The 18,879-nt window shown below is 41.2% G+C and overlaps 1 protein-coding gene across 2 annotated transcripts in view; it reads right to left on the bottom strand.

Annotated features, from left to right (window-relative positions):
• COL5A2 (collagen type V alpha 2 chain) overlaps window positions 1–7,056 on the bottom strand; it is a 176,103-nt gene extending 169,047 nt beyond the window's left edge. Inside the window, exon 1 of one of the 2 annotated variants that reach the window (XM_090045265.1) lies at window positions 6,771–7,056. In XM_090045265.1, coding sequence (XP_089901391.1) covers window positions 6,771–6,873 — 103 coding nt within the window. In that variant the 5' untranslated portion in view covers window positions 6,874–7,056. The remainder of the gene's footprint in view (window positions 1–6,770) is intronic. The other variant, XM_090045264.1, reaches the window with a different exon arrangement.
• Window positions 7,057–18,879: the final 11,823 nt, after the last annotated feature.

Genomic DNA, 18,879 nt, shown 5'->3' with positions numbered 1-18,879 from the left:
GCCTATTACAAATTAGTCAGAGGGGACCAGCAGGCATTGGGGGAGTCCCTGTTCCCCTGAGCACTACTGGGAGTGACTAGAAATAATTGTCACAAGCTGGCAGAGGGTAAATTCAGACTAGACATCAGAAGGCGCTACTTCATGGTCAGGGTGACTAGGATCTGGAACCAAGTTCCAAACGAAGTGGTGCTGGCTCCTACCCTGGGGTTCTTTAAGAGGAAGTTAGACAAACACCTTGCTGGGGCCATTTGACCTCAGTACTTTTTCCTGCCAAGACAGGGGTTCAGACTTGATGATCTGTTCAGGTCCCTTCCGACCCTACCAACTATGAAACCAACTATGAAACTATGAAAGCAGGGACAGTGATCCAAATCAACTAATCGAATCACTGTCCCTGATTTGTATCGAATCCGAATCCAAATCAAATAGGGCCTGCTTCACAAACCCCCACTAGTTACATTGGGTATTGGATCAGTCTCTATGGAGTCTAGGTAATTTCAGCATCATCAACAGAGATGCTCAGTATATAGCAAGGATTTAGCATGGTTGTACAATCTACAATTAAATGAGGGGTTTGCATTACTTGCCTTCCTTGCATGTAGACCAAATTTTAAAAAATCTACTTTGGATATCTCCAAAATTTGAGATATTTCAGTATACTGTGAAGAATGGGAAGAAAGGAGTCTCAATGGGTTAACTCTTACCATGTAAGACCACTATAAAGCTAACTGAGACCACTATAAATTGATGTCTTTTAAAATATTCATTAGATTTGGAAACTGCCCATAATATATTTAATAAATTAATACATTAAATAAAATGTTAATGTGATTTGAAATCTCTGGTAATTATAATCATGAGATTTTTCTTTTAAATTTTAGATTAGCTATGTGTTCTTCAATACATAATGAAAAGTGAATATTTCCTACTGTTTTGTGATATTTATGGAGAGGCAAGGATATTTTAAGGTGATATATTTTATTGGACCAACTATGTAGCTGGGATACTGAAATATTATTAAAATTGCATATTTCAAGTAATATTATAAGGAACTTAAAATAAATACTATATTCATTCACTTATCTGGGGGCTTTGTCCTTGGAAGTAATCCAAAAGGACTACTTCTAAAGTCAGTTGCAAGATTTGCATAGACTTCCACATGGATCATGCTATTACACATTACAAGAATGAGTGCTATATTAAAAAGCAGTCAAAAACACATTAGTTAAATAAGAGAAACAATTGGCTAGCCATATAATTAAAAGAATAAAGAACAGAATGTCACTAATTCATAGAATTAATTTGCAGTACCGCAGTTACCTGGCTAACCGAAACACACTGTCATCCAAAGTATCCAGAAAGAAATTTTCCCTAAATCACCTCTTCATTCTGTGTCTTCTCCTAACAGAATTGATGGTACTGTACTTCACTTCTGTCACAGACTTTAAACAATAGCTCCTTTTTTATAGTCATGGTAATTCAACAGTAGAGTTAACTCTACAAGTTATCTTGTTCCCAACTAGGGATGTTCTCCTCTTGGAAAAGCCCCACAAGATTTTCTGAAGTCCAGAAAAGAAGTGATATCTCAGAATTTTTTAAAATAATATTTGATATTATAATATTCCTTCCACTTCTCACTAGCAAGGCATGACAGGGTTCTAGCTCTAAAACACTTTTAAAGCATGGACTACAAAGTTAACACATGTCCGCATAGGAGATGGGGTATGTCACATAGTAGATGATACTGTATTTTTGCATAATTTCAACTTGAAGCTGCATTTCCTCAAAATCTAGGGAATATTTAATTTATATTATGGTAAAACCATAGCTCAGTTCATTTTCTTTGTCCTATATCTGAGTAATACACCCAACATCTTAGGTCATTTTAACCTGCACCTACCCCAAGCAACATTCCAATAAGTGTTATTAAATACTTTGATATTTAATGCAATAATTTAACATCCTATTGCATTATGGTGTTATAGTCAACTTGCAATTATCGGTACTTCCTAAGACACCAGGAATACATGTGACAACTGACAGAAGTTTTAGTGTTGCTGAATAAGACAGCATTGTGGGATTCTTTTTTAAACCCTGGACACCATGGTTTTCATTCCTTCCACACTCAGAAAATGCTATATTTTCAGTCTCACTAATAAATACTAAAATTCAACCTTTATGTTATGCTGGAACACAGAAAAATAGATATAAATGTATTTATTGGCTATCATTCATTTAGGCATCAAATACATCAACAAAATTTGAGATTTGCATTCTTTGAGGATGAGACACATACAAAATGGTTTTACTTACATTGGATATTTCATTTCACAACCTTCTGATCTTTCGAAATGTTTGAAGTTTCAATCTCCAATAATACTTAATTAAAAACTAAAATTCCATTTTAAATTACTCATTTTTGAAAGGATACCCTCCTTGATTTATTTTTGTCCTATGCACTCTGCTAAGTTCAGAAATAATTAAAAATGAAAGTCCCACCCCATTCAATCCAACTTCAAATCTTCTCTCATAAATTTTTATTTTCTGTTTGTAAGACCAAACATGTAAAATGAGCAAGGTCATGAAGGCAAAGGCTGAAGGAAGTACTTTATTGTACATATATGGACAGATCACATGCTGTAGCTGGAATTTCTATTATTATTACTCATTGGCACAGTGTTTGTTGTTTTAGTATACTGAGAAACATGGACCCAAAAACATTACTTTATAATAAGTCTTATTTGCCCTTTGTTACTAGTCCTCACACATATACAAAAGAATCCACTGTATTATTTCCTCTTGACAAGATGCTGAAAACTGTGTCATCTGGGGGCTTAAAGAAAGCAGCAGGGAACTAGGCATTGCCTGGGTTCTAATCTCCATCATAGACCAGTCATTTACCCTCCTGTGGCTCAGCTAACCCAGATGGAAAATTGGGTGGATCCCACTGAAAAGCAGATGCTGTTACTAAACTAGGTTTTTCTAGGTAAGCATATAATAAAGTCTCTGCTTTTTGGCAGTTATTTAATCTTTCTATTTTGGTTAAGAAAAGAATGTAAAAGGAAAACAGTAGGTTCTAAAAAGTTAACATAAAATTAATCCCCCCAAGCCATTTATATTAAGAAACATAATATCAGCAAACCTAATTCTGCAGCTACATGGGCAAGCACCACAACATCTCTCTCAAGTTGCTAATTAAAATACATTGACACTTCACATGAATCAGAAAGATAAAAGGATTCCCTATCAACAAGAAATGGAGTATCTGAGCATGAGTGAATTAGTACAAGATTGAGAAGAGGGGCTGAGATGATTATGTAGTTTCTATGGTAATAATCTGTATTTGTAAACACAGTGGTAAAAAATCCTGTACTAAAAGCCAAAGCACACAATTATTTTTAAATCCCTGAGTATAAATGATCCTTTAAAATGACTGAGCAGATGTGCAGTGCTTGTGTGACCCACAATTCTTCTCTTCTAACAGGATTTCATAACTGAGCAAATCTGCACCCTGCCGAAGTGGGAGGATGTATCTATGGATGTCCCTTCCCAGAGTCCTCTTCACATAGCTCCCAGGGTCAGGGAGCAGCATTGCCAATACAGGCCTCCAAGAAGCATGAGTCAGTCCCTAAAAACCAGGGGGTTTAAATAATAGATTGGAGATATTTTCACTTTTTGAGTTTTTAGAAATCACATTTGTCAGTTATTTGCAATTGTGAGACCTGTAAATGGCTGTTTTTAAAAAGGCTGGAATTCTCATGTAATTGAACATATCTGGGAGCTGGGACTTTAAGAAAAATATCAGTGAAAATCTTCAGAGTTGGCATATTCTGTACAGCACTGGGCCAAATACTGCAACCCACATTCCATATTTCCAGACACCTTGTAGACTCCGTCTGTCCCTCCTACATTAACCTGGATCAGGACACAGCATTCTAATGTAAAAGGAGCATCGTTTAATCAATCCAGGCATATCTGTGCTCATCAATATGAAAATCAAGTGCTTTCTCAAATGATACCTAAAGAACATGAAGAATATGAATAGGCCTCCAATTATTTTACTACATGCTTGAACATTGTATTTCTAAAATATTAAATGTGTTTTAAAGCATCTCTGCTGTATATAAACTAGCATCAGCCAAAGAACCCTACCAAAAGAATCCTATATATTCTGGCACTAGAGCAGAAAAGGTGATAGGAAAACTCATTTCATTTCAGAATAATTATAATGACCATAGAGAATTGTTAAATGACTTGCTTGTTTTATAAAATGCGTAAGTGCACCTTTACTCAATCATCCTTTGGTATCCCTTCAGGATCCCTCTATATGCTTTACTATTTCTATTCTGTCTTTCCATCCACAGACTCTAATCCTTCCTAGTCAATCCTACATATTTCATTAGCAAAGGCTGCTTCCTTTCCTCCCTAGTTAGGAAGAATAATAAATATATGGATGTATTTTAATGTTTCCGTGAAGGAATGCTAAGCCCTAAAGTGGTAAGTTTTACATTTTTCCAAAAGTTGCAAAATGTGAGAGAATGTCAGCAGCAAATGATAAAGTCGTTTCAAATATGAAATATCTAACGTGTCTTTTCCATTTCCCTCGCAACATGTAGAATTTCTGAAATATGGCACCTGTTGTCAATTGTTTTCTAGCACTCCGAGGCACACATGACCTATAAAAAGGTGGAGAGGAAACTGAATAGTAGCACATATGATTTCGGATCTTTGCATTAATTAGATAACAAGATGAGCTAAAAACAAACAAAGTTATGTTACCTTCATTTATGTTCCAAAACAAGGCTTTTAATCAAATGTAATGTAACTTGACACGTGCAATTTAAACCAGGGTAACCTACTGAGCTTTCAACAACCTGTGAGGATGTATTCCCTTCCCCTAATCCAATACATCCATTTTTCCCCAAACAACCAACTAATTATTCTTCAACCAGTGAACATAGCAGGAGGCTCTTCCTTATCATTTCTCACAATTAAGCCAAAGGCAAACAAATTCACTCTCAGGAGAAAGAGCAACAACTGAAAACATGTTGTTTATCTCTTAAAACATAACTTCACATTCTGACCTATCAAATATAATGTGCATTCAAAGAGATGTTGTTTCTTCATTGGCCTATTCCAATGGGGGCCAAGTTTTTGGCAGGTGTGCCACATATTAGCCCCGCACCTTCCGCAAGTGCCACTGAGCCCCTTCTCCTGATCTGCTGCTCTGCTTTCTGCTTCTTGCCTGATGTGCTGTTCTGTTTTCTGACCCCTCCACTGTGCTCCTTGATGTGCTCCTTTACTTTCCTGCTTCCTTCCCTATCTGCTACTGTGCTAACTGCCCCTTCTGCCACGTGCTACATGCCGCACACAGACTGCCTGAGTCCTGCTTGGCCTATTCCATGGTTTCTATAAAATCAACAAGAAAATAAGCTATATGTATTAATTTACCCTCTCCTCTGGCCCCCAACATTAAAAAATGTTATTGGAGTTAGAAACTGTAACTTTTTTATGAATTTGATACTTCATGTTTTCATAACTGGGTTACATTTTTTTGAAAAATGTTAAAGACACCTTCTACTTTATAGTAACCATATGAAATACACTCTCAAAATTACATGAAGTGCCCCCTCTATGGGGCTTCTTACAAAATGTACTGAATCATAAACTCATTTCCTTTACAGAATTTCAAACACATTCAAAAGTACCATATTGTTACATTTGTGAAGATATGAACTTCCATCATTCATGCAATGTATGGCAGATCATGGAAAACAAAGAAAAATATATGACAAACATAAGAAAATTATGTAAGCTACATTACATTTTAAGATATTATTCATTTCCACTCCTTTTCCCACAAATCTCTACAGTGATTTAATATGCAAGAAGCCAAGAAAAGTTAGCTACTATAAGTAATATAATAAGTAATTATCCTTTTCAGAGACCACAGCACACTAAGGCATCTAGATTTGACAAGCGAGTATAAAAAGCCACTACATAACCTTTTGAATATCAATCACTTTCTTATAATCAGTTATACAATATGGAATGTGAAGGAACATAAAGCCTAAGAAACCCTTTTGTCATGCCACATAAATTCAAGTACTTCCCTGCTTTCAGACATCCTGAAAAAAACTGGCATTGTCCAGATTACCAGGACAGAAGGGTGGGAAACTACCATGTAAGCAAAGCCTGGATTCTATCAAACTGTCACTGAGAAACAAACAGAAAGAAAGAGAAATGGAAAGAAAGAGAAAAAGACAAAGACAAAAAAGGCAGGCAGAGATTACTTTTTTATATTTCTCCCAAAATAAAGACTTTAGTAAAGCAGATTCAGTTCAGGGCAGAAAGGCTCCACCCTGCAAATCTTCTGTGTTTACTTCTCTCAGCACAGCTCAGATTGTTCAGACTAGTCTCCAACCCCGTTTAGTCTCATCCCAAGCACTTTCTTTTGTTGCAAACTTTCCGGTCTCCACAGCCCCACATGGTGTTAATACGAGGCAACAGGGTTTATGTCTAAGTGCTGTACAGAAACATTTTGCATTTAATAGTTCTTCCCCAGGCTGTATTCACAAAATAATCCACCAAATGCAAGAGATTTGGGAACCTTGTAAAGTTCCAGCCTGTAAAATCTGACAGTTGTCTTCCAGTTATATTTCTGAAGTGCAAACCTCTGAGCCTCCTTCTCAAAAATCTCACTACTCCCAAAGGCTTGCCGTTCCAAAGCATGCAATAAAAAGACCATACAAAGAAAAAGGAAAACTCACCACCCCCATAATCTTCATCTTCTTGTGCTTTTATTGTTACAAATTGCCCTAATAAAGCAGCAAGGATTAAAAAAGTTCTTGTTTGCATCCAGCTTGCCATCATGTCTAAATATTAGACATGTGTGTCCTCCTGGAGAGCAAAAAGTGCAAAAATGAAAGGTTATTTTAGCACCATGAAGTCAGCTCTTGGGTCTTCCTTTCAGCACTAGGTCCGGGACAAAGTCTGCAAGCCCTTTCTCAGCACCAGCTCCGTCACAGTCTGCAAATACTTTTTTCAAGTGATGCAGCTTTAAATAGGAAGAATGCTGCCTCCACTTTTTTCCTGCCCCTTTTCAGCTTGTTCAGGCTCATCCAGTCCCTGCCAAGCAACAGTCTGATTGATGGTAAACATTTCGAATCAGAACTAGCTTTGCTTTTCCTTGAACTTTTCCTTTAACATGTATATTTTTCAAGATACTTTCTTGTTGTTGTAGCATAGAGATAATTTATCAGAACAATTCACTGTACAAACATATTTGGAGGAAGGATTGCTGGGGGGAGATCTGTCACTAAACACACTCAATGCAGCTAAAACAGCTTGGAGTAGATGGGATAACCACTTCTATAGCCACTGAGAGGGGAATCTCTCCCATCTAAGCTGCTGGGAAGATGATTTCCCCTGCTTTCTTGATAAATGACTGGAGTTATATTACTTCTCTACCCTCAGATTGTTGTGTTTCCTAACAACTACCTGCCTGAGTAGCCGTAAGAGCTGTCGTTCCAAGCTAGTTGTTTTAAGTGGACTTACATTACCTCTCACTGCCAGGCACAGGAGGTATGACATCTTTCGCCAAATTAATGAGGTCATCTCTACCTTCTGACCTACCTGGTGGGACAACAACTGCAGCATTGCAAATGTCTGAAAAGAGGCTTTACTTCCCTGGCAGCCACAGTGGTGGTAATTATAACTCAGGCCCTAGCAATGGGAAGCGTATTCCCCTAAATCTGTTCAACATTGACAATTAGCCAGCAGATTTTTTAATTTTAAGACACTCCTGTGACTTTTCCTAATGAACATTCAGAACACTGGCAGAGGGCTCTCTAAAACTCTTCTGTATCCATTGGGCCACTCCTTAGCCTCTGCGAGAAAGACCTGCTTAACCACAGTCTAACCACAATCCTGCTAACTTCCAGAAAAGAGACTGCCTGCACCTGCTATGGAGATATGTAGATATAACCAGTTGCATCCCGCTCAGCCATTTGAAGGGAAAAGGATAAAACGTAGTACCAACATCCAGAGAGTGATAGTCTAAGGCAGCCAAAGTACCAGTAAGTCTATACCTTAAGTCAGGGATACATGGACATTAAATTCCCCTGGTGATATATTCTATTCAGCTTGGCTTTTGAACCGTGTTCTGAAAAACTTCCTTCGAGTAACATTTCTGATATTTTTGTAGCATCAGACACAAAGTGAAAGAAATTGTAGAAATCTTTTCAGTTAACTACAACTTTGCTGACAATCAGTGCATTCCTATTAAGGGTTAATGGTCAATAAATTATTAGTTCAAGATAACATTTTGAGCCTCTTGCTCTCTGTGCAGGAAGGAAGATATGCCTTTGGCCTGTCCATGTTCTGACACGGCTTACACACCCTGCCCGTGCCCCCTGACATCCTGGCACTGCTCCAGAGATAGGCGCTGGAGTTTTTCGCCTTCCCTTGCAGGAGAGTAGCCAGGTCCTGGTTTGCCTGCACAGCCAGGTCCTGACATTCCACCTTCAGGACCTGCAGCAACTACTGTACAGTGTCGGTAGCCACGCGACATGGGGCCACCTGAGGCGCGCCTTCCTCTACCACTTCTAGAGGCTCCAATACAACTGGCAGCTCCTTGGTCTGCGGGGCTTCTCCCTGCAGGATGTGCGAGGGGGGCTCCCAGAGTTTTACCAAGACCTCCTCCAGGCCTGGAGGCTGGTCTCTGCCTAGAGGTCCCCTGCAACACTCGCCCAGGGTGCCGACCTGCTCGTTGAGCCCCTCCTCTAGAACCCCCAGCTGGGGGTGCCAACAGCAGAGGTGTCCCTGGTGTGACAGAGGTTGATTCTGGCTGTTGTCACGCATATCAGATACCTCCTGGACTACGATAGGCAGAAGTGGGTGGACCCAGCTATACTGGCCAGTGCATGGGTCTACCCACAGCACATGCTACCTGCTGTCTGGTCCAGGAGTTGAAATCTTCCCTACCTCCTGACGCCCTTGCCTTTGTTGACCAGGTCTTGTGTGGTGGCAGTCCCTGTCCCTCCCTCCCTGTGTGTCTTCCAGCTCCACCACCTAAGCCGGCTGAAGGATACCAAACTGTTCCACTTTTCCACCATCCATTGCTGCTACCTCTACATGCTCGTGTGCCACCTGAACCATCATGCCACTCTCTCGTCCCTCCCAGACACCAAGTGGCAGGGCCTGTTCAGTGTGGCTGGGGCACCCCAGTGGCTCATGGGATGATGGTGGAGAACAGACTCAGCCACTGGGGACCTCAGCTGTTAGCTGGGGAGCCATCGCCATGGGTATGTATGTGGCGAGCTTCACAGACACCCCGGTCTCTTGCCCCTTCTGTAGGCAGAGGGAGACCCTGGCACACATGACCCTTGAGTGCACCAGGCTGCAGCTCCTCCATCTCCACCTCCAGAACCTCCTCCTGAGGTTCTGGTTGAATCCCACCCCCCACCTTTTTGTTTTTGGTCACCCCATCCACGGCCCCACCAAGTCCTGGGACCTCCTGATCAACCTTCTGGCCTGGCCAAGTAGGCCCTGTACTTGACCAGGAAGGGGGCTCTGGCCAGAAAGGTGCCCAAAGACTGTGGGGCCTCTCACTTGTCTGTTCATGTTTCCAGGCAGAGCACCAGTAGGCAGCATCCACTGGCTCCTTGGATGCCTTTCAGGACCAGTGGGTGTGGTCCAGGGGTCTCTGTTCAGTGTCCCCCTCCAGGGAACTTCTTTTCACATTTTGAACCTTTGACCCCCATGTCACTCCTACCCTTTTCTTCCTTAGTTGTCCCACAAAAAGAAGAAAAAAAATAACTATATCTTTCAACCTTTGGCCCCACACAGTGGAGGCTATTAGTTAACTAGGTGGGCTTTAAGGGACACTATCTCTGGAAAATACAAATATACGTGAGCTTCTGGTTGAACTTAACCCCACATCTTTTTATTTTTGGACATCCCATCTGCAGCTCCACCAAGTCCCGGGACCTCCTGGTCAATCTCCTTCTGGCCCTGGCCAAGTGGGCCCTGTACATGACCAGGAAGGAGGCTGTGGCCAGGAAGGAGCCCAAAAACCATGGGACCACACTTGTCCATGCACATTTCTGGGTGGAGCATCACTGGGCTCCTTGGATGCCCACCGGCTCCTTTCAGGACAGGTGGGTATGGCCTGGGGGGCTCTGCTCAGTGTCCCCTTCATGCCCATTTACTGTCACATTTTGACCCTTTTACCCACATGACACTCCCACCCTGTTTTTGCCTTAGTTGTTCCAAGCATTTTGTTGTGTTATTCATTCATTGGCCCCACACAGTAGGGGCCACTAGTTAGCCACTGCCTGGCTATGACCTGCTGCCATCTGTAACAGCATGTTTGCATGGCTGCAAACCTGCCAGACCCAGATGGGGACTGCATGGCCTCAGCAGAGGCATCTGCACCTTTGGGCCAGATGCCAGTGGGCTGTGGCTGCACAGTTGGCCTTTGTGTGGCACTACTGCCATGTGTGCCACCACCCTGCCATCTGGGCAGCTATCAGGAAGATGCAGATTGGAAGATGTTCTCAGAGTACTGGCCTGCTCTGAACTGTCAAAGCATGTCCTTCTAGCCCCAAGTGGCCAGGAGGTCAGCCACCTCCAGCTGGGTCCTGGATGCCAGCCCTGAGCAGGCTCCTCTGCCTGGGTCCTGCCACTTGCCTCACTATCAGGAATTCTGGTGTTCCTTATTTAAAACTGCAAAATCTCTGATAAAAAAAATCCCAAATTCACACTTTAAAATACCCCAAAATACATGTTTTTCCACAATTAAAACAAAAGACCACTATACACACACACACACACACACACACACACACAGAGAGAGAGAGAGAGAAAGAAATCAGTTAGGCAATGTTTTATTGATATAGTTACAATTTTAAAGCAATTTGGAAGGCTACCAGTGTCTCTATCATCATAATAAAATAAATTCTAAATATCTATATGTTTTGATGATTACTTTTGGTTTTCTTATCATAGAATAATTAGAGCTTCCCCTGACCTCTTCACTAAGTAGGATGTGAAGAAAGATGCCCCAACAGCCACAGGTCCTGTCAGAAGGTCTCATCCTGTCTGGCAGCTGGGTGTACTGGGTGTGTGATGGGGGGGATGTGGGGTTTGCAGGAGAGGGGTGGGAAAGGGTGTGGGGGGATGTGGTGGTGAGGCATGGGGTATGTGGGTAGGTGTGGGGGGATTGTGAGAGAACTGTGGGGGGGCTGCTCAGGAGGGGTGGGTCCCCTGTCCCCCCACAAGGCAACAGTCCCCCTGTGCAGGGTCAAAGCCCTGCCCATAGGGCCCACAGGTCCCTTTGCAGGGTGCACAGCTCCCCCTTCAGGGCCCACAGCCCCCCCAGCAGGGCCCATAGCTCACCCCTGCAGCAGCAGCAGCCATCAGGTGCTCAGGGCCCACTGCTGTCAGACTTCCCATGGTGTGGCATGGTCTGGGCTCCCTCAGACCTGGCACTGCCTGTGCCTCTTGTCATGGGCCCAGCCCAGTACAGCACAGCATGGCATGGGGCTGTGCACCTTTCTGCAGCTCCCGGCCACTTGGGGTGTCACCCAGGGGCCAGTGCCACTCACAGGGACCACACATCACACCGGGCCAGGTCCTGCCTCCACAAAACCAGCCTGGCCCAACAGCATGCAGGGCCCGGGGAGGCAGGACTCAGCCCAGGGCAATGCATGGTCCCTACAAGTGGCACTGAGCCCTAGGTGACAGCTCAAGTGGCCCAGAGCTGCAGAAAGGCAAACAGCCCTGTGCTGAGCTGGCTGGGCCCATGACAAATGGCACAAGTGGCACAAGTGGCACCAGGTCTGAGGTGGCCAGGGCCATGTCACACCATGGGGGGTTCTGATAACAGTGGGCCCTGGGTGCCCAACAAACACTGCTGCAGAGGAGGAGGGGGCGGTGCACCCTGCAGGGGACCTATGCCCCCTGACCAGTTCCCTCCACCCCCACACAACCTCCCCACAGTCCTCCCACACATGGACAGGCCCCCCACAATCCCCCCCAGTCCCTGGGTCATGCCACAGCCTTGCCCCACTTCTGCTTACCCCAGCACAATAAGGAGGGAGTGTGCCCCACATGCTGGAGCAGCAGAAGCAACTAGAGATGCTCTGGCCAGAAACCAGAGTGTCTCTGGAGGACCTGCTTCTGGGTTGCCTTGGACCATGGTCCAGGGCATGATCCTGCCCCATTTTTGTGCAGGATTTTTTGATACCTGGAAATCCAGGTATCAAATTTTGAGTCCGCACTGCATGTATACAGTGCAGGGAACATGTTTTTGTTCTCAGCATGCCTCTTGAGGTGTCTCAAACTGCTTTGAGGTCTGAATTCAAGCTTCTGGAGAATTCTGTAAAATAAACAATAACAAATCAATTCAAGCTTTTGAATATACAATATTCTTAAATAAAACAAAATATGTTAAAAATCAAAAATCCATGAATAGTAACATTAACACAATTTTAATCTGGGAATGCATGGAAGAAATTTCTCACAAAACTATCATAAGACATCAGTCATTTTACGTGTACCATTTTGAAAGGGTGACCTTTAGCTCCATCATCTTCTTTAGTAGTGTAAAAAAATAGAGAAAGAAGTTGAAGTTAATGAAATTCACAGCATGGAAATTTACATGGAAGTGATGGCACTACAGACATCTGTGAAAAAAAGAAATAATCAAGTCTTCAGTGCCTGAAAGGAACTATATTGAGTATATGTGCTGTAAATAATTAACCCGAGAAAATGGTGATTATGGGAGCTTTCTTCATCTCTGATATGTGTTGCTCAAAATATATTCCAATATTAGGCACCTGAAGGAGGCATTCAGTAGTATATCAAACACATTGCCCAAGTTTCCACCCAATTAAAACATTTAAGCAGGGCTAATAAAAACAAGCAATTCTTGGCTTACTATATTTTTAACATGCACATATTTGAGTCATTAAAATTCCTGTATCCACCTGAGGGTTTCTTTCAAATATACTGCAATAAACTCTCTCATTGTGCTACATATATAGCTATAGTGTCTGTTATAAACTATATTTCATAGCTTTCATAAACATTACGGCTGGAAGGGACCTCAGAAGATCATCAAGTCCAGCCCCCCGCCCGAAGGGCAGAAAGTCAGCTGGGGTCATAGGATCCTAGCAAGATAAGCATCCAATTTACTCTTGAAGGTGTTCAATGTAGGTGCTTGAACCACCTCCGATGGCAGGCTATTCCAGACCTCGATTAAATTCTCAAACATGTACACTCAGATATGTTAATAAGTATCAGTTAAAAATACAAGGATGATATTTCAGGTACTGCCTGCTATGTAATAACAGGAGAGGTCACCATATTTTTTTTAAACTGAAACCAACTTTTGTTAAAAAAAAACCTGTTTACAGGCTACTACAACTCACCTAGGAGAGGGACAAAAGTTGCATATAAACTAGTGTAAGTGATTGGAAACCCATCCAGATAACACAACTGAAGTTCAGTGCACATAAACCATTTTCAAAATGGCCAAAACTGGTTTAAGATAAACCTGGATGGATGTAGTATCAGATTTAACTGATTTAAGTTAAATCACTTTATTAAGCTACTGTCCTGGATCCCCTCCAGAGTCAAGTTAACTCACATTTTGCTAATACACCTAATTTCTTCCAACACTTTTATATCAGTGCAGCTCATGACTGAGGTTCTTTCTAAGTACTTCCATTCTTGGCCGTGTCTGTCTCTCTCCCCAGTTGTCTTTAATTCTGTATCCACTGCTGTCTGAGGTAATTACCTACTTCATATTATCTGGGTCTGCTGTAGTTTAGACTATTATCCTTTCCCATTGTTTTATGGCTGATCAGGACTAGATTTGTCCACCAATGTATAGTGGCCTGAGGTCCTTGGTTCCTTTGTTATAGAAAGCTGCCAATCTGGCATGGCATTGTCCTAACAGCTTCTGTTTCTTGTCTGTCATTCTGCTGGCAGCCACAGACTCTTATGTCATCTAAGTTTTAGATGTCTAATGCTGAATACATCTGAAAATCCCTCCTCAATACATGTTCTGAAACCACCACACTTCCTTCAGAGACTGTGTTCTCGAGCAACCTCATTTTTCACATAAAAGACAACAGCCAACCAAAGAATCATGCTTGTTCCTATTAAGACGAGTAGAACTGAAAGATTAGAGAAAAATATTTTATATTTTCTTAAGTTTGTTTCCTTTGTATATTTACTACCATAGTGTAAACAGTCACTATGGCATCTTTGCCTAGAAAATCTGTTTTCCCTAGTTACGTGTTTCTTTTAAGCGGTAAAAGCATAGAAAATCAATTTTAAAAACATAGGAAAACAGAACAGAAAACTACATAACCTAGTTGAAGGAGGCAATGCACCTGAAAGTATTCACATTTTGAAATGACTAGATTTGATGTTGCTAATTCTTTACAGACTATAATCTCCAAGTCTTTCCAACCCCAAGAGGCATCAAAAGGACAGTCAAGAAAACTAAAATCAACTAAAAATGTAATATTAGAGATGACTTCAGATACATTGCTGCCTTTTTGCCTATTGTAAACAGAATTGTCCTAGTAACCTCAAGACCTTTGAGTTCAGATTCTTGGGGAGTCCAAGTTATTTGAGGGAAAAGGTTCTATCTTTAGTTATGTTTTCTTCTTTTATAATCCTAATCCACAACTACAGTCAATTTCATGTCTTTAAAGTAGGAAGATGTGTTATTTCTGAATTGCTAGCATGGGATCTAAAAGTTCATCCATTATTAAAAATCTGTTTTCACTGTGGTTGAGCCCAAGCCTAATGCACTAGGCAAGGTTGTTGTGCTTGGCAGGATTCCCTTCAGGCTGCCCCAGTTCAAATGAACAGTGAAACAGAAAACCCAGCCAGAAACATTTCCCAGGAAAAGCAAAATATCAAGAAGAATTAGGGGAGATCTTGTGAGAAATCATGCTGAAAAGTATACACTATTTTTCTTAGCATGGTAGTGGAATTGGAGATTTCAAGATCATTACTACAAATACATTGTCAAATGGGTTTTCTCCTGCATGCAAACTGTTTATTCACCAAGTGAAAGACTAGGAAGGTTAGCAAGTTGTATGCTTAAATGAAAAGGTCAAACACTAATCTCAAATCTGAATCTTTCCCAAGGTTCCTTTCCTTTCTTTTCCTTTTCCCCAAATCAGATATCAAGAGACCTTCAATGTCTGAAGATATCTGGTCAAAGTAAAGTTAAGACACTTTCCAGAAAGCTGTCTTCACATGCCAGACCACTCTTTTCTTGCAGAGCCACGCTGGAGTCAATAAAACACAAAATGGGGGATCTGGCTACAGGATCAGTAGCATAACTAAGGGCTGGTGAGGGGGGCACCAGTCCCAGACACCAATTTAGGAGGGTCACCAAAATCATTCCCCAACCCCATGGAGTCCATGCCCAGGCAGCAAGAGCAGCCCCACAGCATTGCTCTTGCAACAGCAGCAGCAGCAGGTGCACAGAAACCTTGCTGCTGCTTTAAGAGTAAGAACCAGGGCAGACAGAGCATGGGGCAGCAGTGACAGTGGCAACAACATCAGTACAGTTGGGAACTGTTTTGGCCTTCCCAGCATGGGTACACCATTTGCAAACCTCTCCACCCTGTTCTCAAAACCACGTTCTCCTCTGCTGTTGCCCAGCTCTCCCAGAGGGCTTGCTACACCTCTATTCAGGATTAATCTTTCAAACTTTTTTGTCAGCCCATTTTGTCTCTGGTCCTGCTCATGCGTCAGGGTCCATCCACATGGAATTCATAGTAAAACCAAGTCCTAGATACTTAATTGTACAGAAGCAAGAAAATAATTGGGGGTTTTTTTTGCTTATTGTATCATTGTGCTTTTGCTTACAATTATCTGTCTCAGAAGCTACACTTAGAATTATACAGATTTATTATCACAGCCAAACAAAACAGTGAATACATGATATCAGATGACTAGGCTCTGTTTTAATGCACACCTTGTACCTCACCCGCCATACAAATGGCAATTAATAATAATAGGTTTATTTCTCCCTTGAGGAAGGAATACAGTTTTTTATATTATTAGTAAAAATATCATTTATTTTAACTGAAAAAGTTATTAAAATCTAGTGAGTTTATCTTTTTCACGTTACTATTTCAATATTTAAATAGCTGCTACTACTTCAGGATTTTAATCCCCACAAACATTAGGGAATTTATCGTCATAACATGCCAGTGAGGTAGGGAAGGATTACTGATCCCATTTAAAACCTGGATAGCTGATGCACAGACAGGTTAAGCCCACTGCCAAAAGGCTGCATGAAAATAGAAGTCTACAGCCAAATGGAACTCCTTTCAGGATCAAGGTCTACGTGACCTGCCATTCTGGAAGTCTGCAGCTGAGCCAGGTTTGCTGAGACCCTACATAGTTCCTTAATCCCAGTCCCATCCTTCCAGCTTGAACAAGAAATAGACTGTCTGATTTTTATATCTGCACCTCATCAACTAGCACAATGCATTGGTTGCAAACACCATTGGATAGATATTACTTGATTAAAATGAACTGACTTGATTGGAATAATTCATTGAATGATTTGTTTTAGGTTTTATTTAAAACTAAGTCTGAAACAATTTTGGCTCAATGGTATTCCTTAAATAAAAATACTGCCTCTGTGTTTGACAGCTGGTAGGACAAAATAAATTCCATTCATATTTAATGTTTACTAACTTAAAATGCTATTTTAAAAGTGACACAAAATACTAATAGCCCAGTTTCAGCTGAGACTTGACTTTACACTGTTCTGTGTACCTGGCATCAAGGTATTTTGGCTGAGGAGCATGGAAAAGTATCAACCCCTATTGTCCTCTGTACCCTAGTAAGCAAGCATTCTTACAATGTGGCCTAAATCATTTTGAAATATGTTGCCTCTCTCTGAATTATGGAGCCAAACCAAATCATGTACTAGCATGTCTTCTGAAATCCCCAGGATCTTCAACCATAAACTTTTTCTATAGGATATCTAACAGCAATAAGCTTGTGTCCAAAGCTCAGTCCAGCTTTCACTGAAGTTGATGGCACAATTCCTACCAACATCAACAGGAACAAGAATGTGCTTAGGGTGTAATGTGTAACCCTCTTAGACATTATATTACTCCCATAATACATCTTATTTCCTAGTGAAAGAAAAAAATTGAAAAAGTCATCGGTACACCACATGTGCAATAAATATTCTGTTGATAAAAATAAAATCCAGGCTGGCAGCAAGAGAAACTAGAGGGATTTTGGAAAGAAGTCAATTTTTACCTAAAATGCAGCTGCAAATAAAACATATGGGGTGGGGGGAGGAATATATGGCATGCCAGAAAAAGTTGTCCTAAGAAAAGCTTGTTGATGAAAACAGGATTTGCTGAATGGGGTACAACACAAGATGAGTGAATATATTGGAATAGGGAGTGGAAGTGTGTCCACGGAGGATTCCTTCCCTCAAATTTAAGGGCTTAAAGAGTGACAGGTTGCTGAACTCTGACAGTCTTAATATTATTAAACACCTTGAATACCCATGAACATTACTGTTTAGAAATTTTACACTTTCATGAGAAACAAAGTGCTTGTGACTTTACACATGCTATAAACTAGAACAGAAAGGATCCAATTACATAAGGAATTGTTTCCAAAGTAAAAACCCCTTGCAGATGTCTTTGCAGTATATATCATACATAGATTTTACATCTGCCAGGAAAATATCAGTTTCTAGTAATACTTATTTGCCTGGGGTTCTCAAAGAGCATTCGTCTTTATTACAGGCGCAGTCCAGTGAGGTACAGGAACCCACAACTGCCTCAGAAATCAAAAGGAGGTTTTTCAGAACCTCATAAGTTCTTGGTTTCTTACAGGACCTGTCCTAACTAGTACAATAAAAGAAAAATTAAATTAAATCAGGGGAAACAGATTCTGTGCTAGTAAGCAAGCAGCAGATCAAGGTAAGGCATACAATAGAAGACAGAGGCTGAAATCTCAGCTCTACCATCACGGATTCAAAAACCCTTTAGATCAGTGCAGACGTGTCTACATGTGCAATTAATGAGACTGAATATGTGTGTCTACAAGTGCAATTAATGCAACGAATTGTGCTGAAGTAAACTAATCCAGACATCACCATCTACACATGGATTTGCTCTGCCATCAGAAAGTACTTGTGACAGAACTGTCCGACGGTGCAGTAAATTAATCTACACCAGCCTAATTGCTGCGTACATGTAGACAGTGATGCTTTATAGAGCAGCAAATTAGCCTAAAGCATACATGTAGCTGCGACCTGCCTTTATTAAATGTGCAACCATTAAACTTAGCTCTACTAAGATGTTCCAGACAGTTTAAATTAAATTAAATGCAAGGGTGACTAAAATGGGTAAACTGCATCTCATCCCTGACTACTTATCCTCAGAGATATTGTAACATTTTTCGGAAGGCTTTTAGTCAGAATTAAAAGCCATTTAACTGCATTTTGTAGCACAATTTAAATAGCAAAGCAATTTTGCATACAGAAGAATTAACTAGTGTAGGATTCAGTTAAATAATTACTTAATTTTTAAAAAGCTTTAAAAAAGGTGCTTCTAACCAATACCACATCTAATCATAGGACATATGGAATGATATTTTCAAAAGTGCTTGGGCCTGGTCTGTTTTTCCAGTGAAGTCTCTGGCAAAACTCCTACAGACTTTAGCGGCAACAAAGTAAACTACGACTGTGCGCTTTGAAAATTCTACCTATATTTGATGTGTGTCAGACACAACCATAAGGTTTCTAAGAACCTTTGGTCAATAGAGGAATTCTTCCAATATATTATTCACAACAGATTGCAA

Source organism: Crocodylus siamensis, chromosome 4 (assembly GCF_052110815.1).
Source record: "Crocodylus siamensis isolate JL-2025a chromosome 4, ASM5211081v1, whole genome shotgun sequence".
Lineage (NCBI taxonomy): Eukaryota > Metazoa > Chordata > Crocodylia > Crocodylidae > Crocodylus > Crocodylus siamensis.
This window is presented reverse-complemented; position numbering and strand designations above follow the sequence as displayed.